Here is a 21,252-nt window from a genome sequence, read left to right as displayed (position 1 = left end):
TGTGTTTCAACAGGGTATATAACAAAAGCCTTTGTACTTGTTTTTACTGCACTACAAACTTAAAGTACAATATGTTAAAAACAAACAAACAAACAAAGAAAACCAAATGATTATATTCACAATAAAGTACTAATGCCTTAAAAGGAAATACTGCCCAGATAGTGAGGTACCAGAGAGGTTTGGACTCTGTGAGTGCTCAGTGTTTGGCTTACTTTGAAAAGCAGTGTTGTGAGACTGGTCAGGTGTGTCTGAGTAAGGGCAGTTGATTTGAGCACAACGACTCTCTCTCTCTCTCTCTCAGTTTGAATAACAGAGAGATCTGCATTTTTGATCATTAACTTTAATGCATAATGCCCAGGTAATGTTGTCTTTGATTGGAAGGGGATTTGGGACATTTTAAGGTTGGGTCAATGCCTTGAGCTCCTTGTCTTGATCCTAGAACTGTTTCTGAGCAGCTTTGCTGTGTGTGTGTGTGTGGGGGGGGGGGGGGGGGGGGGGGCACATTGTCCTGTTGGAGCTGTAAGGTTCTTGGTCTGCAACCATGTAAAGTGACATGAATAAATAAATAAATGCCATGACTCAAGGTTGTCCAGCAGAAAATTGTATTACAACGACATGCCCCAATTTAATTTTACTTATCACACAAGGTGCAAATCCTTCCGGTTGTAATATTGTGCTATTTCTAACGTGACCTTTGCCTTAACGTGATGGCATTCATTTATATAGTAAAATTATATGAACGCGGTGCTTTGTCCCATCTGTACTCGAATGTTCTTTTCCCCCCTATTTTTTATAGTAAAAGTGACCAGGATGATGTGAAATCTACCTATGAGACTGCGTGAGCTTAACAGAAGAAACGTTTACCTTTACTGCATTCTCAGTTGACGCAGGACTCCAAGCGGCTTAAACTTTAGAGTATCGCGAGAATTGATCAGCTGTTATGTCTGCGTGTTTTTTTTCCTCTCTCTTTTTTTTAAGACTGGTACTGGTCTGTCAAACACGTGGGGAGGAGAGTGTGACTTTCCACTAGTGTACGTTTCAAAAAGCTCACGTTGTTAGTGTTGCTATCATCGTTGCGGTACCGAGGACCCAAAAACATTGTAAGTAAAATAATTAGTCCGTGAAGGAAGTGGCACACTGAAAGAGACTGTTAGCTTTTAGTTTTCTATTTAATGCGTACATGGTTGCATGATTCAGTTTCATTGACATTTATGTGAGTATATTTCAGGGAAAAAAAACATTCACTGGCATTTCTACTGTTCTCTGTGGGTCGTCAAATGTTTATTGTGTCGCCATGTGATCCCATGTCATTGAAAAACTAGCCTACAAAGCAACTCCTCCTAACTTGCCATTCAGAACAGCACATGTAGCTTCTGTTGTAGAAGTTAAATTTCCGCACTTGCTTCGTTTTGTTGAGCGTGCACGTGCCAACGTAGGAGCATTGCTTCTCGGATAATAATAAATGCATTTTGGCCCACAGTTGGCAGTCATTGTCGCCAGGCCGGCTAGCAGGCTAGCATGAAGGTCTAAGGCCCATGCGGGGCATTGACAGTCTTTGGCTTCAAATGTCCTTTACCCCTGCATCGATTACAGATTCCCCCTCGTTGGTGCAGTTGGGTATAGTTAACGACTATGTATCACACAGCTTTATGTTGTGGCCCAGTACGTCTGTAATTCGGGGATATGAAACTCTGAAGTGGCTTTAATAATGTAGCCACCTACCAACATAGTCTAAAAATAATACAGTGGAGGGAACGTGCCATTAGCTTATATTTTTTCATGTTTAGCTAGCGTTAATTTTCATAAACATCAAAGCCACTGTGGTTGCTAGGTAGCTAACTTCATGCTTTGTATCCTGCACTGCGGCCTCCAAACTCCCCTATATGCATTTGTTATATGGGATTTGACATCTTACTGGCTGCAGGTTGTTCAGTTTAGTACGGGGCACAACTTCGCTGTTGGATATTTTGTAGAATCTGAAAAATTCGGCATTAAAAAGGACCTGTCAGCGTATCGTAAGCTAAAGTTGTTATAAATTGCTGCCTGCCTATGAGAGTCTAAGCATATATTTTTGCGCTTCTTTCGAAGGTTGTTTAGGTTTTAGTTGGCTAATGCAAAGAACTGAGAGGGATAACCTTATAAAGACAAAATGAATCGCTTGAGTCACAAATGAAAGTGGTATTTTGGTATCACAACGAATTAATTTTTCCTTACCATATAGTCATGTAACGTTAAACTTCGAGAATTATATATGAAGGTTCACATTGTGGCCTTTGTACTTCCTAGCTAGCTAATTGTGTTAGCCGGTGTTTGACGATGGCGTGAATGACCACACGCCACGCTTTTGTTTTGTTTTTATTATTATTATTATTTTTTGTGGGACAGAAAGCATCACCACTATCATTATTGGGAACTACACAATGTCCCGCAGTTGTAGTATTAAGACATAGCTAGCTGAACGCTTTTAGCATTTGAGTCGTTGCTGAAAGACAGCTGGGGTGTTGAGGCGCACCTTCTGTACATCACTGGGGCTTTGGTCACATGTAAACTGGACTCGTATGTGTCTGTAGCAACGATCAACGCCACCTAAGTTTAAAGTTGTTGGTAGCAGCATGGCTCCTGTATGGTCTTGACTTTTGGCCACAGGGCATGCAAGACTTGACAGCCTACTGTATTAATATCCAGATCTGTCTGTAATTCGCTTTGTAACTCACGTTTGTTTACATAAAATAATTTGGTTTTCATTTATGTAAAAACTGTCATGTTCATTGTTAATTTTTCTTAGTGATGACAGTGAGTCCCAAGGTTCATTTAACAGGCATGATGATGATTAAAGGGATATTGGAAAATGTATGACATGAAGAATAAAGTTTAAACGCAAACAGGTGGGAATTAAGTGACACTGAACTTGTTGGCATGAAGGTCTTTTGAGGCTACATAATAATTTTACACCAGTCTGTCTGTGCTGGCATGATGTAAGGGTTATAACATGTAAAATAGTTTTATCATTCCTGTTTGAACAGCCAAGGTCACAGTAAGAGACGATTTTACAGTTTATAGACAGTCTTGACTATAAGGCCAGGAAAGGAACCAATAAAGACTTGTCTGACTTGTAAGGACAGCTCTTCATTTGACAGCTTGTTGCTTCCGTTGTGACCTTTATATGGTGAGTGAGTTGCCCTTGGATTTAACAGCAACACATACAAGCTACACATAAAGCCTGGGAGCTTCATGTGTAGCATCTTTGCTGGTCCTTTCTGGACAGATCTTGAATGTTACTCCTGGGACCTGCTGGAACCGCTCGCCCAGTTTGGGAGTCACTGCTGTAAGTGCTCTGAATGCCACTGGGACCACTGTTGCCTTTATCCTTCGTTTATTCTCTAGCTCCCCTCTGAGCCCTTGGCATTTCTCAAGCTTTACGTATTTCTTTTTCTTGATTTTTGCTTTCATTTGGTATAGCTACATGTACTACTATGGCTTTATTACTCTGCTTGTCCACTAGTAATATATCTGGTTGGTTAGCCATCGCCAGTTTGTCTGTGTGTATCTAGAAATCCCACAGGATTTTAGCTTGGTCATTTTCAACCACCCTGAGGGGCATATTCCATTTTGATCTTGGGACTTCCAGGCCACACTCTGCACACATGTTCCTGTATACTGTGCAACCCACCTTGTTACTGGGTTTCATGCAAGTTCCATGCATGTATCCAGGTAGCAGAGGTGGCTAACGTTTGCTCCATTCCATTGTCTATATCCATAGGCAGTCTTGGTAATGATTTGAGTGATTTGCACTTTTAACCTGAAATTTAATAAAATAAAGGACCCCCTATTCCACCTTGTATAAGTAGGTAGGTGATGCTGAGGATTGCCACTTTATCAGCATTAGCTTTCTGGCCAAGCTGTGAATGCCATTAAGTTCTTTTTAAAAGGACAGAGTTAGTCAAAAACCCTGCATCCAAAACAAAGCTATCAACACTCGGAGCATTATCCCTTTCAGTTACATTGAACAAGGTATGAGAGTTCTGACTGAAATCTTTGCAGAAAGGGACACCTCGAAAACATGAAGTTTCCAAATATGTTACTTTGGACCTTTGACTGCTTCTTCAAGGTCAAATAAGGTCAAATTTTCATTATGTCAACCTTTCATAAAATGCTTCATCTTTAAAACTATGCTTAAAATTCTACTTCTGTGTTTGTATTGGCAAGATTTAAAAAATTATACTGGTAAATAGTGATTCTAAATATCACATAGTTTTGATCCAACACGTTTGACCTCTGATCTCATTTTTATATTTCACATCTGCCTTTTCTCTTTTCTTTTTTTTTTTTTAAAGATTGACCCCAAAAATGCATTGTATTCAGGGGTGGAAATTAACACCCACCACTGGGCAAATGCAGGTAAATTTATGAAGTGGCTTGTAAATTTGAGCAATAGACAAGCCACCACGGCAGGTTTAAATTTAAACAGAAAAAATGATGTTCAATTTGCACTCCTGACCTGTCTGGGGCAGCAATGCGCTTGGGTTGCTGCTAGTTTTTATTACCACTTTGAATCGCAGCACATTTAAAAACCTTTGCCCATGCAGCAGTATATTAATGACTAACATCATATTGTGGTTGGATTCTCAGTTGTTCATCTGACTAAAGTTTGACCCGTTTACTGCATCCTGCGATTGCATTTGTCCCTAACCATTGGGAATGGTCATGTTAACTTTTATGGAGTGAAAAAAGTTAGCAGTCATCCTCCAGCTTCACTGTGTTTATATTATGTTAACCATAGCTGCGTACCTAGCAACCACGTAGCACATCATTGTATGCTAGGTAGTTGACTTCAGTAACACTACAAACCTCACTACTGTTTAGTTTTTCAACATAAATGACAGAAATAATAGTTTAATTTTTCAGAAATCCCTCAGTCAGAACATGGTATATAATCTTTAGATCATAGGTGTCAAACTCTGGCCCGCGGGGCCAATTTTGGCCTGCAGCCTAATGACATTTGGCCCGCGAAGCCATACCAAATTATTATTAGAGCTGGCCTACTGTTATTATACAGCTAATATGTATATTGTTTAGTATTAAGCTTTGCTTGTTCCATATTCAGTTTTTCAGCAAAACTTGTTTGAGTCCATAAGAAGAGATTCATTCTTAAATCTGGAGGAAGGTTTTTTTTTTTTCTTCTTCTTCAATAAACATCAATGTTAGCCCACGACCTTGTTCCAGTTTTGAATTTTGGCCCACTGTGTATTTGAGTTTGACACCCCTGCTTTAGATAGAAACTAGCGAGCTAACTTACTGCTAACTTCAGACTCCATTAAACTTCATAAATTAAACTTAATTTTTACACCTGCTAGAGGAGCCACACTGATCATTTTATTAAAGATGAAAGAATTGAGACAGTTTGTAACTCTGTGATGCTACAGTGTTTGTTTGACTTTGTGACCAGAAGTGGAGTTTGACGTTATTAGCAGTTTCCGGGTCCAAACTTCAAGACCCAATGGAAAACCAGTTGATCCGAGTCAAGTTGTGGCGAGTTTACAAATCAATATCTATTATTGGGGATGGAATCGAGAACTGGTTCTCAGTAGTCCAGTTCCATAGACTTGTTAGTCTGTTTTCCTGTCGATCCCGTTTATTGGTTCCATTTTTACTTGCACTACAATCAGCTGACTCAAGTTTGCCTGTCAGAGTAGGAAAACGGTGATCTCCATTTCTACCTTTTCATCTTTCTACAGTAGAATCACTGTGATGATTGCTTTAAAGTGTTTTTGTGCCGGTTTTTAACTTTGCTTTGTGCTGTCGGCTTCATTTTCATACTTAAATGTTAAAGAAGGGTCATAAATGTGTGTTCATAACAGGGATTTGTGCTGGTGTAATTAGCCTAGCCTAGGTTTATACTGTTAACTGGTGCAATTTATTTGCAGGAATGTAATGTTGTTGATATGCTGCTTAGCAATGGTGGTCACTGTCAAAGCAAAGAAGATGAGATCCCAGTTAAGGAATCAATGAGTGCTAAAACAAAATACAATACTATTCCCTAAAAGTAAATAACACCCAGGTGGACGTTTCCACTCTTGGAGTGCTGCTTGAGGGTAAAACTGCTTCTGTGTCTGGACAGTAACTGACAGAAGTTTGAAGATATTTAACAAGCCAATGTGCATAATAATGAATCTGGTACTTTGAAAAACAAGCCTGGGCAGGGTTGGGAGGGGTTTTTTTTTTTTGTTTTGTTTTTTTTTAGTATTCCAAGTAGAAATGGTTTCTTCCAAATTGTTTTATAAAGCATGTGTGGGATGCCCTCTGGGCCTGGTCTTTGCTGTTTTGTAAAGATTTAAATGAAACATCAGTAATGGGACAATAGAATTCCTCATTCACATTTAGCAGTTGCAGTTCGGCACAGCATTTTAAAAAGACAAACAAACAAACACAAAAAGCAAGAATTCCACTTGCACTGGAGGTTCACTTGAGGAATAATGGGCAGGGAAAAGGAACCAGATCAACCTTATTTACAAATTGAGATTGAGTGGCAGGTCCATGATGGAATGCAAGCATAAAGCCAAATCTTGTTAATGTGATCATTTGAGAACAAGATGACATAGATTTTGAAATTCATATTATCTGCTAGGAGGCTGCTCCAGTCTTTCTCTCATCTACAGCACAGACCATTAAAAATGGAACAAAATGCAATATTGTTGCAAACATGACAAGACCTCTGTCCATTTGTCACATGAGGACTGAAGCAATCCTGGCTGCTGTGGAGCCAGAGGCAGGGTATAACTGAGACGGGTAGTTTGTCACAAGAGCGAAATACTGGCAGAAAATGAGTACTCTTGTAAACCTGTGAGTAATGTTTTATAGCTCAACACTTGTCTTCTTTTCTAATGTGACAATTTATCACATCTGAGCTCTGAATAGGAAGGGGAGTCTAATCTGTTTCTCAGTAGTTCAATTCCTTGGAATTGTTAGTCAACGCTAATCGGCTCCACTTGCACTATACTCCACAGATTTCAGTTTATGCCACAGGAGGAAAATAATGATGTCATCTACAAGGAGCAGAAAGCTAAACTCACCTGCAAATGCCACTTACATCCACTGCTTAGTTACATAATGCAATGATTGACTGCGTAGTTTGCAAACATCCAAAGCTGTCGGATGAAACTGTAACAGCTGTGCAGGATAACAGAACAGCTGCAGTTATCCAGAGCTTGTTAAAACTATACTTCCTAAAGCTTATGCTTGGGTTTTTGTTTTTAAGCATGGCATCATTTGCATCTCTCTTTAGACCTCATAGCCATTTATTCATAGCTATAAAGTGTGGCTGTAGTACCAATAAAATTACTATAATACACATGCTATACCTCCCCTGACAAAGACCTTGTACCCTTTTCTTCTCTTGGAACATCCAAGAGGTTATTTAGATGAATAGAAGTTGAACATCAAACAGGAATGTAATTGGTGAATCAAAATACATTTCAAGGTTGACATCAAATTTACCACTTGTGTTCAAGCAACTCTCTTAATGTCAGGAATTCTAGAATTTAATTTCTGACTAGAATTCATTTCTAAATCAGCCTGTAGTCAATAAGCATGGTTTTCACACATCCGTAAGAAGTTGCATTTAGCTTGAAATGTTCCTCATACAAATGTTTGTGTGCTGTTGTGGCTTTCAGGTGTAGCTGCTAGTGTCTTGAGGAAATGCCACTGAGGTTTCGCTCTGTTGTACCCTATACACTGCCCGGAGTACTCGCACTGATTGGATGGTGGTGGTACATCTCACGAAAGAGAGAGCGGCTCATCAACCATGACAGGACTGAGGGAACTCCAACCACTACGGACCTTAAAACATCTTCAGCAGATGGTAGCAATGGTTTGGTGGAGAAAGACACTGTATCCCCCACAAATGACACAGACAGCCCCATTCACAGACCTCCAAATGCCAGTAACCAGAGAACACAACATGAAAACATTTCACAGATCCATTTCCAGCACACTGAAGCATCACCGTCACTGGCACAAAGTTCTGAAAAGTTTTCATGTAATTCTGAGAGAATGAAACAAGGAGTCCATAGGCCTCCACAGTCAGCACTGCCATCACTTGATAAAGATGACAGCTTGCAGGTATCATCAAAAGACCGTAAAGACCCAGAGAGGAGCTTGTCACTTGCCTTGGGAACAGAGCTCAACCTAGTGAAAGATCCAGTATCTGATCTAGAAAGAGCCACATTTTCCTATCAGTCTACCAAAGTCACCAGCTCCTTTCCCACTACATCGCTGCTTTCTGGTGCAGAGAGACCAGACCCGGAGGGGGAAGTTGCAAAGAACCACAGCACTAATAATACACAAGATGAAATGATTGGTTGGGATGAGCATGCATCCAATGTAGAGAGGGTGGACCCATCAGAAGCAGACTCTCTGGATACACCTCCACCAGTGCCGGATTTTCACCAACACATTCTGTCCAGCACACCAACTGACCCAGTCCTGGCCTCTACATCCCTAAGTATTGTCCAGAACACAACAGCAGTAACACCAGAGGACATATTGGTACACGGTAGCCCTGGAGAGGAGCATGATCTTGAGGATCTTGCTGCTCGACTTATAACTAAGGTCATCTCAGCTGCCACCCAGGAAGTCCTTAGTGTCACAAGTTGCCAGGTTGTGGACAAAAGTCTGCCTAACTGCAGTAGTGGTGGACTATACCCAGAGCTCGAGCCAATCATAGCAACACAGAAACACCATCATCTCTCGACAAGCCCTTCTCAGGTAGGCTGTGATTGTAGAGAGGCAACAGAAAAAGAAGCGCAAGCAGTGCCTAATGGCTGCTCCTCATCTCCAGTATGGAAATCTGTTGATGTCAGTCACATAAATCATCAGAAAAATGCTGTTCACAGCAGCCACTGGTCAACACAGCTGCCCCAAGAAGCACAAACCTCACCTGTGTTGAACATTAAACTAAAAGGTGACGAGGCTGCTCCGCTGGCTGAGGACTCGGCCTGCAGCACCTGCCACTCTGAGGATGGCATTAGCAGCGAGGATCTTCAAAGCAGCTTGTTTGACAACCAAAGTGATGTGATCCAGCTTACAGACCTCTCTGCAGGAGAAGCGGCACAGGGCCAGGTGCAGGCTGAGAGTTTGACAGAGGGCTTAGTTTTGTCTGCAACTGAAGAAGACTCTTTGGATGCAGCGTGTGAGATAAAGGGGCTAAATGCAGTAGGTGTAAGGAATGGAGCTCATGGGACATGTGAAGTAGAGACGGATCAATCTGGAGGTGAGATTCTCTCTCACTGACTTTTATATGTTTGTCATGATAGCTAATTTTTATTTTATTTTTTATTTGAAGAATGATAACAGTGAGTTAAGAAATGTGGTGTACATCAGCAGATGCAGTATTAGTAGTAATTTGTTACACAAACTCATAACTCGGAACATATAGAGGCTCATTTGGCCTTTTTTTTTTTTGCAGTGTATTCCCGGTTATCGAGCAGTGGGTCAAAAAGTGCCCAAGAATGTGATGCCTGTTAACAAACATGTAAATTAGGACAGTGACAAGATCAAAACTGATGATGCCGGGAATCTGAAAATTCAGATGCTGTCATGCTGAGATTGATTGTTTCCATTGCCAGGTTCTGATGTAAACAGTATGGACTCTGTGGATAGCGGATGCACTATGGGTGCCCTAGAGAGTAAGGGCAACCATGCTGCCTCAAGCACTGGGCTGATCATCTGGGAGATTGAGGTACCAAAGGTGAGTAAAGACAATTCATGTGAAATACAAAACCATATATTTTATCCATGATTTCAACGCTGTACACCTCACACTACTCAATTAAAATGTTAATGTATTGTATGCAGGAATGCTATCATGATTCTACAACTAGGCAAATTTACTTTTCATAATTGTAATGCATTCATAAGAAAGCAACTTAAATATGACCCTGATTAGTGGATTTTGCAAGACATTCTTGTTTGGTTAATTGGGCACATGTGAGGTAGATGACTTTTTATTGCATATAGAATAAAATCCTGTCTGAATGAGTGTAAATGCCTGTCCATATTGGCGATTCTTCTCATCAGCATCAGGAATATTTTGAAATATTTTATTAAAAAATATAAATATAAAGAAATAAAAATACTTTTGTTTTGAAGTAGAAGTATAGCAAGCTTTTGACATAACTGTGTGACACTTGGAGTTGGTGGTTCGCTCCTGTATTGAAGTTGTAATGAAAGAATAGCTGTAAAAATCAGGGTCACTGGACGAGCACCAAATTTGGCCAATGCCTATCTACTTTGAGGTACTGTAATTTTATTAAGGTAAACTTTTACATGGCTTCATTGGGTATAGTAAAATTACTGTACAAAAAAATTGCTTATTATGGAATTACCAGTAACTGAAACAAATCTTCCCAACAACTGGCAGCCAACTGGGTTGAATAGAATGTTGGACCACTCAGGACCGTAAGTAAAGGGGAAAAAACTTTTTTTTTAATTTTTTTTATTGGTTACAATCACATTAGAATTCTGAATATCCTCTGACATTAACATTAGCAAACAAACTGGGCTTTGTGACATGCGTTTTCAAAGCTGAGCAGTTGTCTATATTGCGTATTTAAAATATTTTGTCATAACTTGGTAGGCAGCATGCTAGTGGGTTTGATTAAATGTTCATTTAAACGGTTTAAAGGAACTGTCCTGTTTACTCAGCATTGTCTGTTCTACCTGTCCTGTTGTACCAGCATCTTGTAGGGAGGCTTATTGGAAAGCAAGGTCGATATGTGAGTTTCCTAAAGCAGAACTCTGGAGCAAAGATCTACATTTCTACCTTGCCTTATACACAGGAGTTCCAGATTTGTCACATAGAAGGTGAGTACTGAGGGGTTTGTCCCCACATCTTTCCATCTTCTTTAGAGATTTGTGAACAAATGTGATTTTGACCATAGGAGAAAAGCGCAAGCATTTTAAACTCCTGTTTCTTACTTGTTCGTTTGGACTAGTGGTAAAATTTGACCTTGCGTGATCTTTTTCTAGGGACACAGCAGCAGGTCGACAAAGCCCTGTCGTTGATTGGGAAGAAATTTAAAGACCTGGACCTCAACAATCTATATGCTGCACCACCACCTCCACTTACATTACCATCTCTTCCCATGACTTCATGGGTGAGGAAAAATACTTGTGTTAATGATACTTTTTTTTTTACCCCTCCACTGTAAGGCGGATGGGATATTGTCACTCCGTCGAGCAAGCATGTGGAAAAGACACCCAAGTTTGTGAATGCGATAACGAGGCGATGTAGGAGCTTCAAACTGATACCATAGGTGTATCTACTAAAAGTCTTGTATAATTTTGAATCTGTGACCCTGACCTCAAGGCCTAAGGTCAAACTCTGAAACTCTTGTGAATGTGAAACCTCGAACAAGGCAACATAGGATTTTGACACTGATACCGTAGGCATGTCTACCAGGAAGCTGAGGGGTAGCACTGGCGGCTGCCAGTATTTTTACTATGATTATTGTAAGTTAAAGAGAGATATTTTATATTCTCCTTTTGCATTATCATTTACAGAAAATGAATACATTTGTACAACATTGAAACTGCTTTCCCATTTTACACACAGCTCAGTCTTTAGACTTGAGAAATTGAGTCATGAAGACGTGTATGAATGCATCAGTTCATAAATGTTAGTTAGCAGGGACATGTTCCATCATTTGTTTTAATAGTTCTGTGGGTTCTTTCATTTTGCCTAAGAAAAAATGTTTACAAATTTAGTCCTGGGTTTTCCATTAACATTACCTCACCTGCTTATAGTGCTGATTTATACCCTGTCTGTCCCTCTGTTATAAATATGTTGGTGTAACTGTACAGTTCTTCAAAAACTGTTTATGGAAGACAACCACAGTGATTGTCTGTTTGAGTAATAATGGACTATGACAGAGCTTCCCAAAGTCTGGGGCCCGCCCCCTAGGGAGGGCGCAGAGCCATTGCAGGGGGTGCGCAGTATGAAAAGGCAAAAAACAAACACAAAAAAACACTCTTGGACACTGCTAGCACGGGGCGCCCACAGAAACGCAAAGCAGGAGATGACGCATCGCTGAATAGGTTTCCAAACCAACTTCATTCTAAGCCAAAGACTAGAAAATATGGTGAAGCATATCTTCCCTTTGGTTTCACCTGCACAAGTGCCGAGGTAGGTCTCCCCTTCAGAATTGGTTTTCCCTTTGTTGGGAGCAGCGCTGGGCTCTTCAAATCATGGACAAACAGGATCCCACATTCTTGAATTTTAGTTCACAAACACTTTTTATAATAACTAACTACTCCTGACATTTTGGAGATGTTAGCTCTTTATACAGTAAAGTTACAGTGGGATAAAAATAATATCAGGCTGATCCTGCCACGATTTGTTCCCCCGGTTCAAATCACAGACAAACAGGATCCCACAGCTGTTTATGTTTTTGAACCCGTTTTGCACAGAGAGATATTTTTTGAAAAATGCATTGACAGCAATGTTGAATATTATTACACAGGAAAAAACAACTACACGTAAAATAATCACACGGTGACGCCTCTGCCTTTGTAAATGGAGGGACAGTAACTACGTGTGTGTGTGTGTGTGTGTGTGTATGTAAGCGTGTAAAACAGCAGATATTCAGATTAACAGTATTTTCTCTATCTGCCATTCTGCAATTCATCTCATGTAAACAATAACGTGGCCACGGCGTGACGTGAAAAAAGACACATACCTTTGACATTGCGTGACGAACTCTGTATTCCTCGTCCACACGTGTGGACGAAACAGCTGTGTTTTCAAAAATACCCGTGTAGGTGTGGATGTAGTGTAAAAGAGTTAGTAGTTTATTTTATTACTACTTGTAATTTATTGCAGATTACTTGTATTTGCTTAATTGTTTACCAAATGTTTGAGGTGTGACATAAACCGCAATGGAGCAAAATATGGGTGTGTGTGGTTGGAGGATGTGTTTGTGCGTGCGCGGGGGGGGGGACTTTTTTTTTCTTTCTTGTAAAACAAAGGGGGGCCTAGCAAAAAAAAAGTTTGGGAACGTGTGTGTGTGTGTGTGTGTGTGTGTGTGTGTTTTCTTCATTGGTCACTATTAAGGATTCAGGTGAATTGGTATTATTTAGAAAGCATAGTAGATGAAGAAACGGTATGGAAGCAAACCTCGGTGTGACGCTCTGCATCATGCTGTTCTTTTCATTTAACACAAAGTGACTTGAAGAAATATTTTGTTAATTTTAACTTAAGTATAAACCAGTTGTGAACATTAATAAGAATATTTTGATTCAGATGTATTACAAGGACTAGAAACATCATACTTATTCTTCATCATACATTTTTAGCGTTAAAGTAGTAAAGCTAAAGTGTTTTAAGTCCTTAGAGTGATGAATTATTTGGGTATGCTGATATAAAGTATAAATGAGACTGCATTAATTTATTTTAAGGTTTGAGAGAGTTGTTTGTAGTTTTATGCATGACCAACATTTGTTTGATATTTGTCTTCTCAGCTTCTCCTTCCAAGTGGAGTCACAGTTGAAGTGATAGTGGTGAACATCGTGTCAGCTGGTCACGTCTTTGTCCAGCAACACACCCACCCCACGTACCATGCCTTGCGAAGCCTTGACCAGCAGATGTTCCTTTGCTACTCACAGCCAGGCACCCCTGCCTTGCCCTCACCTGCTGAAAGTAAGCTTAGTTGTACTGTGGATACTGCTAAATGTGTAAAATTTTAGTAAACATGCGCAACTATAGGTTGTTTTAATGAAACTTTGACATTTAGTTTATGGTTAATTTAAAATAATCTTCACTGCATCGGTGAAGCTGTAGTTCACTTAGCTCAGCTTTCTAGTTAAGCAAGTTTTGTTTAGTTTTTTTAAATTGCAAATACATTTTTAGTAAACTAACAAGGTCCCTGTGCTTTTGTTTATTCTTTTTCTACATGAAAGTAACCCAGTTTGATACATGGCTGAAATAAGCTAATTGTCACATGCAGTGATTTGTTTTTGTTTTTTTTCAGAACTTCTTAACAACAAGCTAATTTAGTAAAGGTCATTCAGCTACTTTTAGCTTTTATTCTGTTTTTGTGTTTTGTCTCTTTTCTGTTATCCAGTTGGTGTGATCTGTGCAGCTCCTGCAGTTGAAGGAGCTTGGTGGAGAGCTCAGGTCATCACCTTCTACAAAGAATCGAATGAAGTGGAGATCAGATACGTTGACTATGGAGGCTATGACAGAGTTAAGATTGACTCACTACGGCAAATAAGGTTATTATAAGAGATCTCACCGTATTAAAACTTGTATTCTAAGATGGCGTCATTTAGAGTGTTTGCTTTATAAAACGTGCCTCACTAACACAAGCACTTTTTTTCCTGTGCTTAAGTGCTTTCTATCTAACATTCATGCTCCTCAAGAGCAACTTGGTAGATATTACGCATGCAGACTGGAACAGCCAGTAGATTACCTCCCATCCCCAAACAAAGCATTTGCTGATCAGACAGTTTAGTTGTTGTGTGATTCTGGTATTTGTAATACCTTTTTATTTGATTCAGAATTAAGAAGTGTTAATGCCAAAGTCAGCGAGAAACTAACTAATCTCCTGCAAGGTAAAGTTGCTGCAGAAAGTTATCCCAACATGCAGACTAGAGAAGCTGGGAATCAAAATGCCAATGTTCTGATTAGTAGATGACCCACTCTCCCACATCAAAACTTTTTGCTGTGGGGCACACTCAGTTCTTGAACTTTCTAATGCCCTAACCTGAAATTATGGAGTTTTTTGAAAGGTAAGGTTAGCCCATTTGGCATTAGTTGTATGTATATATCCACATTTATAATGGCAAATAAATAAAGGTGCACAAAAGATTATGGTTGTTGATGTTGTAGAGTTTATCCACCAGAGGGTATTCTACTTCTGTTGGCAACAGGTTCTAAGGCCTGAGTTAGACTTCTGTAGTAAAACCTATGAGTGAATCTACATGAATGGACAACATTACTCAGTGCTGCATTATTTGCTAATTACCTTGTGGTTGTGTCCCAGTGTTTTATGTGTATTTATGGATTTTGGTCGTAGAGAAGCCCAGACTTCCTTCACCCCGACCTCTTCTTCTAGCTTGTATTGTCAGACACAGATGTTCCCAAGCCAGCTAAGGGATCTTATCTCTCCAGTGAGTATTGGGTCTGCCCCAGGAAATCCTTCCAGTAGAACATACCCAGAATACCCCACTTAGGAGGTATCCAGCAGGCATGCTAGTCAGATGCCTGAACCACCTCAACTGGCTCATTTCAGTGTCCTTTCAGCAGCTCTACTTTGCCCCTCTTGAATGAAAGAGTTCCTCACTCGATCTCCAAGGGAGAGCCCGGTCACTCGTTAAAGGAAATGTTCCCCTCTCCTTGCAAGTGTCAGCAAGACCCATAGATACTATCCCCTCCTTGGAGGATTCCAAGTAACTCATCCCTGGCCCGTATGGGGCACTTTTCCAGTCTTTGCCCTTTTCTGCCTGTGAGCCATGGTTTAGGGCTTGGAGGTGATGTAAAGCCAACAGAACCACATTATGTGCAAAACATGAAGATGAAATCCTCCGGCCTTGAGAGCTTTTTGCCATTGAAACCCCGAGGGATGCAGTCAAATCCCATTTCCAGGTTAACAAAACTCATCTAGACTGGGTGGGCAAACGCCTATGCACCCTTGAATGTCGTTGAGAGGATACAGACCTGGTTTCAGTGCAGGGACACTGGACCCTAATTTGTGTTGCATATGGGTTATCTGAATCACTTTGTCTGACCCTCCACTCAGGACTAATTTGCCATGGGGAAACAGTAACAGGGGGCAACTTGCCCCTGGCAGCATAGCTTCTGGGATCACTAGAACACAAACCCCTCCACCATGATAAAGTGGTGGTTCATGGAGCAGCTTATGGAGACATTAATTTATTATTTGTAATATTTGGGGGTGGCTACTAGGCCACCTGGTCAAGGTTGGTGGTCCAGTTTGCATGCCAAATAGTTTTGGGCAAGATACTAATCCCAAGTTGCTCTCTGATGCATCCATCAGAATATGAAAGCGTGTGAATGTTGGATAGAAAGCACTAAAAGCTTAGAAAGAAAAAAAGTGCTTGTGTGACTGGGTGAATGAGGCAAGTTGTGTAAAGTGCTTTTAGTGCTCAGAGTAGAAAAGCGATATAAATGAACTATCAAAAACTGAAAGTAACCAGAAATGCATAATAAGCTTCTGGGGTATGGAGCAGATTGCCTCAATGCTGCTGACCAATGTGTAGTTAAGAAATGCACATCAGGTTGCATGATAGGTTGTGGTGTAGAATTTCAGAGCAGGTTGTGGTTACAATGTAGCTAAAACATGGATTTCTTACTGAAGCAGAATTGCTCAGTAACACAACTGATATGACCAAAGTTGAGCAAAGCATAACTGAATAATACATGACGTGCGTGTGTGCGACAGAGTGAGAAAAATCTGCCAAACCAAATGTTTGTCGTCCGAATCAGTCAGTCTGTAGTTAGACTGTTTGCTGTGGTTGGATATACAAGGAGTTCCTACAGATTTCTCTAGCTGTTTGAGAAAAGGTCTGCTAGTGGGAAAAAATCTTTTTAGGCAAATTCAAGAAGATTATCAGCAGAATTTGTTTTGTGTGTTGTAGTTGACAAAATAAGTATATTGAGAATAATTTTATAAGTTAAACAGTCAGTGTAGCTAGTGTTAAAGGTCACGTTATCATTTAGCGCAGTCGAAAAAAATATATTTATTAAACTGCAAAGTGTGTATATACACTAGTCCAAGTCTGCTCATTGTTATCTTCCAGGTCTGACTTTGTGACACTACCATTTCAAGGTGCTGAAGTATTACTCGACAACATTGCACCACTACCAGGTACAGTTTGGAAAAGTCTTTGGGGAGATAGTGGTGTACCTACCTAATGTCAGTGGCAATTTGTTAAAACAAAGTATAAACTTTGCCTTATGAAACCTGCAGATACTCTTTTGCTGGAAGGATACCTGCTGTGTTGTTCTGAAATGTGTTTAAATTGTCTGTGATCAGGAGAGGATCGTTTTTCAGCTGAGGCCACATCAGAGCTGGAGGAAATGACCAGAGGAGTCTCATTGCTTGCGCAGGTGAGACCACCATTCTCAGTGACTTTTTGCAATGTAGAAAAGTTGGGCATTACTAAGTTGCGTGTTTGTTTTGGGGGTTTTTTTGTTTTGTTTTTTTGCTGAAGGTCTCCAGCTATGATAACAACACAGGCCTCCCGCTGGTCCACCTGTGGAACATGGTTGGAGATGAGGTATGACATAAGTCTTGGATCCTTGCCACTGTTTTCATGTTACCTCTGTACCTCTAATATCTTAATTAATGATTCTAATCCTATTCCTTTAAGACGCAAGTCACTGATCATTTTGTTTCTTCCCCTCTTTCCCCAGCATAGTCTGGGATAGTCAAATATGCACTGCTATGATGCCACTTTTTTAAAATGAAAACTTGATTTAAAGTTAAATTAAGTGTAAAGTAGTTTTTTTTTTATTTGTTTTTTTTAATTGGTGACAATGATGCTTATTTAATTGATGCCCAAAACCTCAGGCAGCAAGCACAATTATCCTTTTTTTTTTTTTTTTTTTTTCATGTATTTGATTTTTTTTGAGTTGTTCCCAGCTAGAAAGACCCCAGAGAGTAAAGGCTGGGATCTCTTTAAACGACTGGTCTCAAACACACTTTCTTTAAATCATCCGATAATCCATCAGAACACTGACAACGTAGAAGAGAATAGAGAGAGAGAGATGATTACTGATATTACACAATATACACACATAAATGCATAAGGCATCCTGAATTGGTTTTAACTGTAGTGATTCACTGACTGTTGGTCTTCTTTTTGCAGGTTATATCTGTGAACCGTACACTGGCAGAGAGGGGCCTGGGTGTTTGGGTGGATGGATTTTGAACTTGCATGGTCTCTCAACTTCATCAAACAGTTCACTTGACCTAAAAAAACTAAAAAACAAAAATTCCCTCCTCTCATGCTATTGCCCCTTCTCCTCCTTCCCCTCCTTTAAAAAGAAATGCATTGTTTGCAGGTATCATGGACATGATGAACAAGAACATAACGCTACTTTAATATGACAGCCTTCCATTTTTGTTCTTGCGTTAAAATAGGAGAAAGGAATTTGTCTTTTAAAAAAACAAAAAAAACTTTTGCACACTGACAGTGGATCGAGTGAAAGGACAGGTACCTGCATCAGTCTAATGTAGTCATCTGTAGGTTAGTGCATTTCAAAGCTGCCTGGCTTGTTGCCTGGAGTGAAAGTGGGGGACACAAAGCTTACAGCACTGCAAAGTGTAGAGATGGTCAGACAGTGTTCCCTGTGGGAGCACTGAGCTAATCTACCCGGCCCTGCGGCCTCAGAGCTCGGACTTCTCTCTGGTCTCCTTTAGCAAGGACAGAAGAACTACCTTGTTGCTTTTTGCTTTGTTTTTCTCCATGAAGCTGATTTGCAATACCAAATAATGACCATAAATGACCTACCATACAAAATGTGGCTGAATGATTGCTCTACATGTTGGCAGGATTTTTTTGTTGTTTTTTTTGTTTTTTGTTTGTTTGTTTGTTTGTTTGTTTGTTTGTGTGTGTGGGGTGGGGGGGGGGTGTCCAGGTCCAGATTTTTCATCTGAGGAAGCAGATCGTTACTTTGGGGCAATGCAAGTTCCTCAACGCGAGATGTTCAGTTTGGCTGACAAAACTACAGATTGATTTTTGAGGTGCTGTTTAAAAAAAACAAACAAATGAAATAAAAAAAAATCAGTCTATTTAGTCTCCCCCATTCCTGAAGGTTGATTATTTTATACACAAAAGGTGAAATGAACCATATGCAAGCTTGTGATTGAATGTACTGTATTTTCAAAACTACCAAATGGTTAAAAATCAGACTTAACGACTAAATTCAGTTAGTGTCATGAGTTTCCATTTACGGTGGAGACTTTCTGCCTGTTGTGACACAGAGGGATTTCTTCTACACTTGGAAAACTTGGTTGGTTTGACAGAAGGCCATACTTCAGTACTTCTAGTCAGACATGTTGAGGGATATCTTCAGCTTCACTGAGCCATGATAAGCAGGCTCAACAACTGGCTTTGTTAACTAAATATACTCATGCGAACAAGTTGAGTTCTAATTTACAAATTACATGATCGCAGCTGTGAATGAAGTACCTAATGTGACAGACTGAAACTGACCTGATGTGTCAGAAGCTATATTTGGAGGAATATATATAAATATATATTTGACTTAAATCCAGAAGGTGTTATAACACAGAAGAACATGTTTATGTATTTAAAGTTGCCTGTACATGTAAAAACTCCTACACGTCTTTCATTTTGGTTGGCTTTAACCATTTAATATATATTAACTGACAGTCTTTTGGTTTTTGTATAACTGCCAAGATGTATTCTAGATTGTGGGGGTGTGTATGTGTGTACATATATATATAAAAATGGAAGACTGTACTGGAACAAAGAAAAGGGATGAAGTTTTAATTATTAAATATAAAATGAAACTTTAAGGCAACATTGGGTTTATTTACTGCCACTTATTCTTACACGATAGCCTTGATGTTCTGACCTGCACTAATAAAGTTCAGTATCATGAGTTGAGAGGAGGGGGGGAAAAAAACTTGACTTGGGCTCCAGAAAGATTTTGATCTGATCCTGAAGTAGCCATGTATTTATTAGCGGTTCACCATGATGGTGTGCTTCTGTTAATACTGGGCTAGTTTTTTATGGGGGGGGACAAAACCTGTTGTCTTTAACAGTAAGAGCTTGGAGTCTTTAAAGGGAACTGATATTAGCCTACTGCATAAGAATTTATTTATTTAAGCTAGCTGACATGATGTAAGCCTGAGCATCTTTCATAAAGAGGCTTCAGAAGAGGAGCAACGCTTATTGTGGCAAGCTGGCTTGAATCACAAATAAGGATCAAATGTTCATATACTAAAACCAGACTTGCAGAGATGCTGAGCACAGGTCATAGCTCACCACTGAAGAGAACACAGGACAAAAATGTACTGCAGAGCGGATGGAAAGAAACTATAAAATGAACAGATTATTTCAACCCATTTAAAAACTGAAGATGTGGTTTTACTGATCAATGGAGCAAGACAACCATGCAAGAGCACTCTTCTGTCATTTGTCGAGCTGGACAGCCAATCAGTCCAATCACATAAAACTGCTGGTTTTTGGTTCAGTCTGTATTTAAATGGTGACATGATGAATCTACAGATTTTATTTATCAAACAGTAACTTGTAATGGTAAACTCAAATTGTCTGTTAGCAGTTCCTCAACCTCATTTTAACATGAAAATGTTATAGTGAGTTTGCAGGGCATGAATGAATCCTGGAATGGCCCACGTTTAAATGATCTGGACTGTGTGCACTTCATTTTTTTAATTTTTTAATTTTATTTTTTTCTTTAACATGAATGAAATCACTGTTATTCTAGCAATAAGGCAGCTTTATTCTGACTGAAGAACAGATTAGGGAAGGGGTTACCTGTTGTTTAATTTTGCTAAGAACGTTGACTTGATACTTTTTGTCAAATTCTTGATTAGTCAAACTCAATGCATCTCTCATATGGTTAATTCAGTGGTTTAGTGACTCAACCCGTTCAGATACCTTGTGGAAGAAAATGGGTTGGTTGTGTTCAAACCATAACATTGAGTTATATGAAATTAGGCATGCATACAGTGTGCTTAGCATCAGCCCTATTGGCTTTTGCATTTTTCCATCCATCCATGTTTTAAATGATCTCTGCTCCTATGTGTGTATGTTGGGGTTTTTTGTTTTGGGGGTTTTTCTTCAATTCATGCTGGTGTTTGTCCTCCTAACAACAATCCTTCACTACAGCCTCAGATTATGATGCTTTTGTTCATTTTCCTGTAGATAAGATGACTGTAATTTTCTATAACACTGAAGACAGAAAGATAAGGGAACATTATTTTTTCGTTTCTAAGATTTCTTCCATTTCATCCTGCCCCTGCCAGCTTTCAAATGTTTTCAAGCTGTGGGACTGACTATTAGGGTTTGTATCGCTAGTCAAGTCATCATTTGATTATTTAACTGGATGTTAAACTGTTATGCCGAAAATCAATTGACATGTACAGATCAGTTTTTGTTAGGATTATATTAAGTTTGATTTGATTGTACAGATCTGTTAGGAAAAAAAATAAAAGTTCTTGAAAGTGGTTTCAAATCGTC

At 39.6% G+C, this 21,252-nt stretch overlaps 1 protein-coding gene across 2 annotated transcripts; it reads left to right on the top strand.

Moving 5' to 3' along the window:
- Positions 1-958: 958 nt before the first annotated feature.
- Positions 959-21,252, top strand: akap1b (A kinase (PRKA) anchor protein 1b). Of its 2 annotated transcripts, none has more exons than XM_085244839.1 (11): positions 959-1,100; positions 7,671-9,268; positions 9,624-9,745; positions 10,734-10,860; positions 11,026-11,153; positions 13,516-13,693; positions 14,118-14,268; positions 16,816-16,883; positions 17,052-17,125; positions 17,230-17,295; positions 17,887-21,252. In XM_085244839.1, the coding sequence occupies exons 2-11, from the start codon at positions 7,696-7,698 to the stop codon at positions 17,947-17,949; spliced, it is 2,550 nt and encodes an 849-aa protein (XP_085100965.1). In that variant the 5' UTR covers positions 959-1,100; positions 7,671-7,695; the 3' UTR covers positions 17,950-21,252. The 2 variants fall into 2 exon arrangements, with proteins under 2 accessions (XP_085100965.1, XP_085100966.1); XM_085244840.1 differs by lacking the exon at positions 959-1,100 and adding an exon at positions 3,256-3,325.

The sequence above is a fragment of the Mchenga conophoros genome, linkage group LG14 (genome assembly GCF_057382185.1).
Source record: "Mchenga conophoros isolate Kocher_MC1m ecotype Shallow Benthic linkage group LG14, M_conophoros_male_GT1.1, whole genome shotgun sequence".
Lineage (NCBI taxonomy): Eukaryota > Metazoa > Chordata > Actinopteri > Cichliformes > Cichlidae > Mchenga > Mchenga conophoros.
The sequence above is the reverse complement of the archived record's forward strand: the minus strand, read 5'-3'. Positions and strand labels throughout refer to the sequence as shown.

Coding starts and splice junctions, on each gene's coding strand:
- akap1b (XM_085244839.1), top strand. CDS start 7,696: ATGCCACTGAGGTTTCGCTCTGTTGTACCCTATACACTGCCCGGAGTA. Junction 9,746..10,733: donor GGGAGATTGAGGTACCAAAG/GTGAGTAAAGAC, acceptor CTGTTGTACCAG/CATCTTGTAGGGAGGCTTAT. Junction 13,694..14,117: donor CTTGCCCTCACCTGCTGAAA/GTAAGCTTAGTT, acceptor TCTGTTATCCAG/TTGGTGTGATCTGTGCAGCT.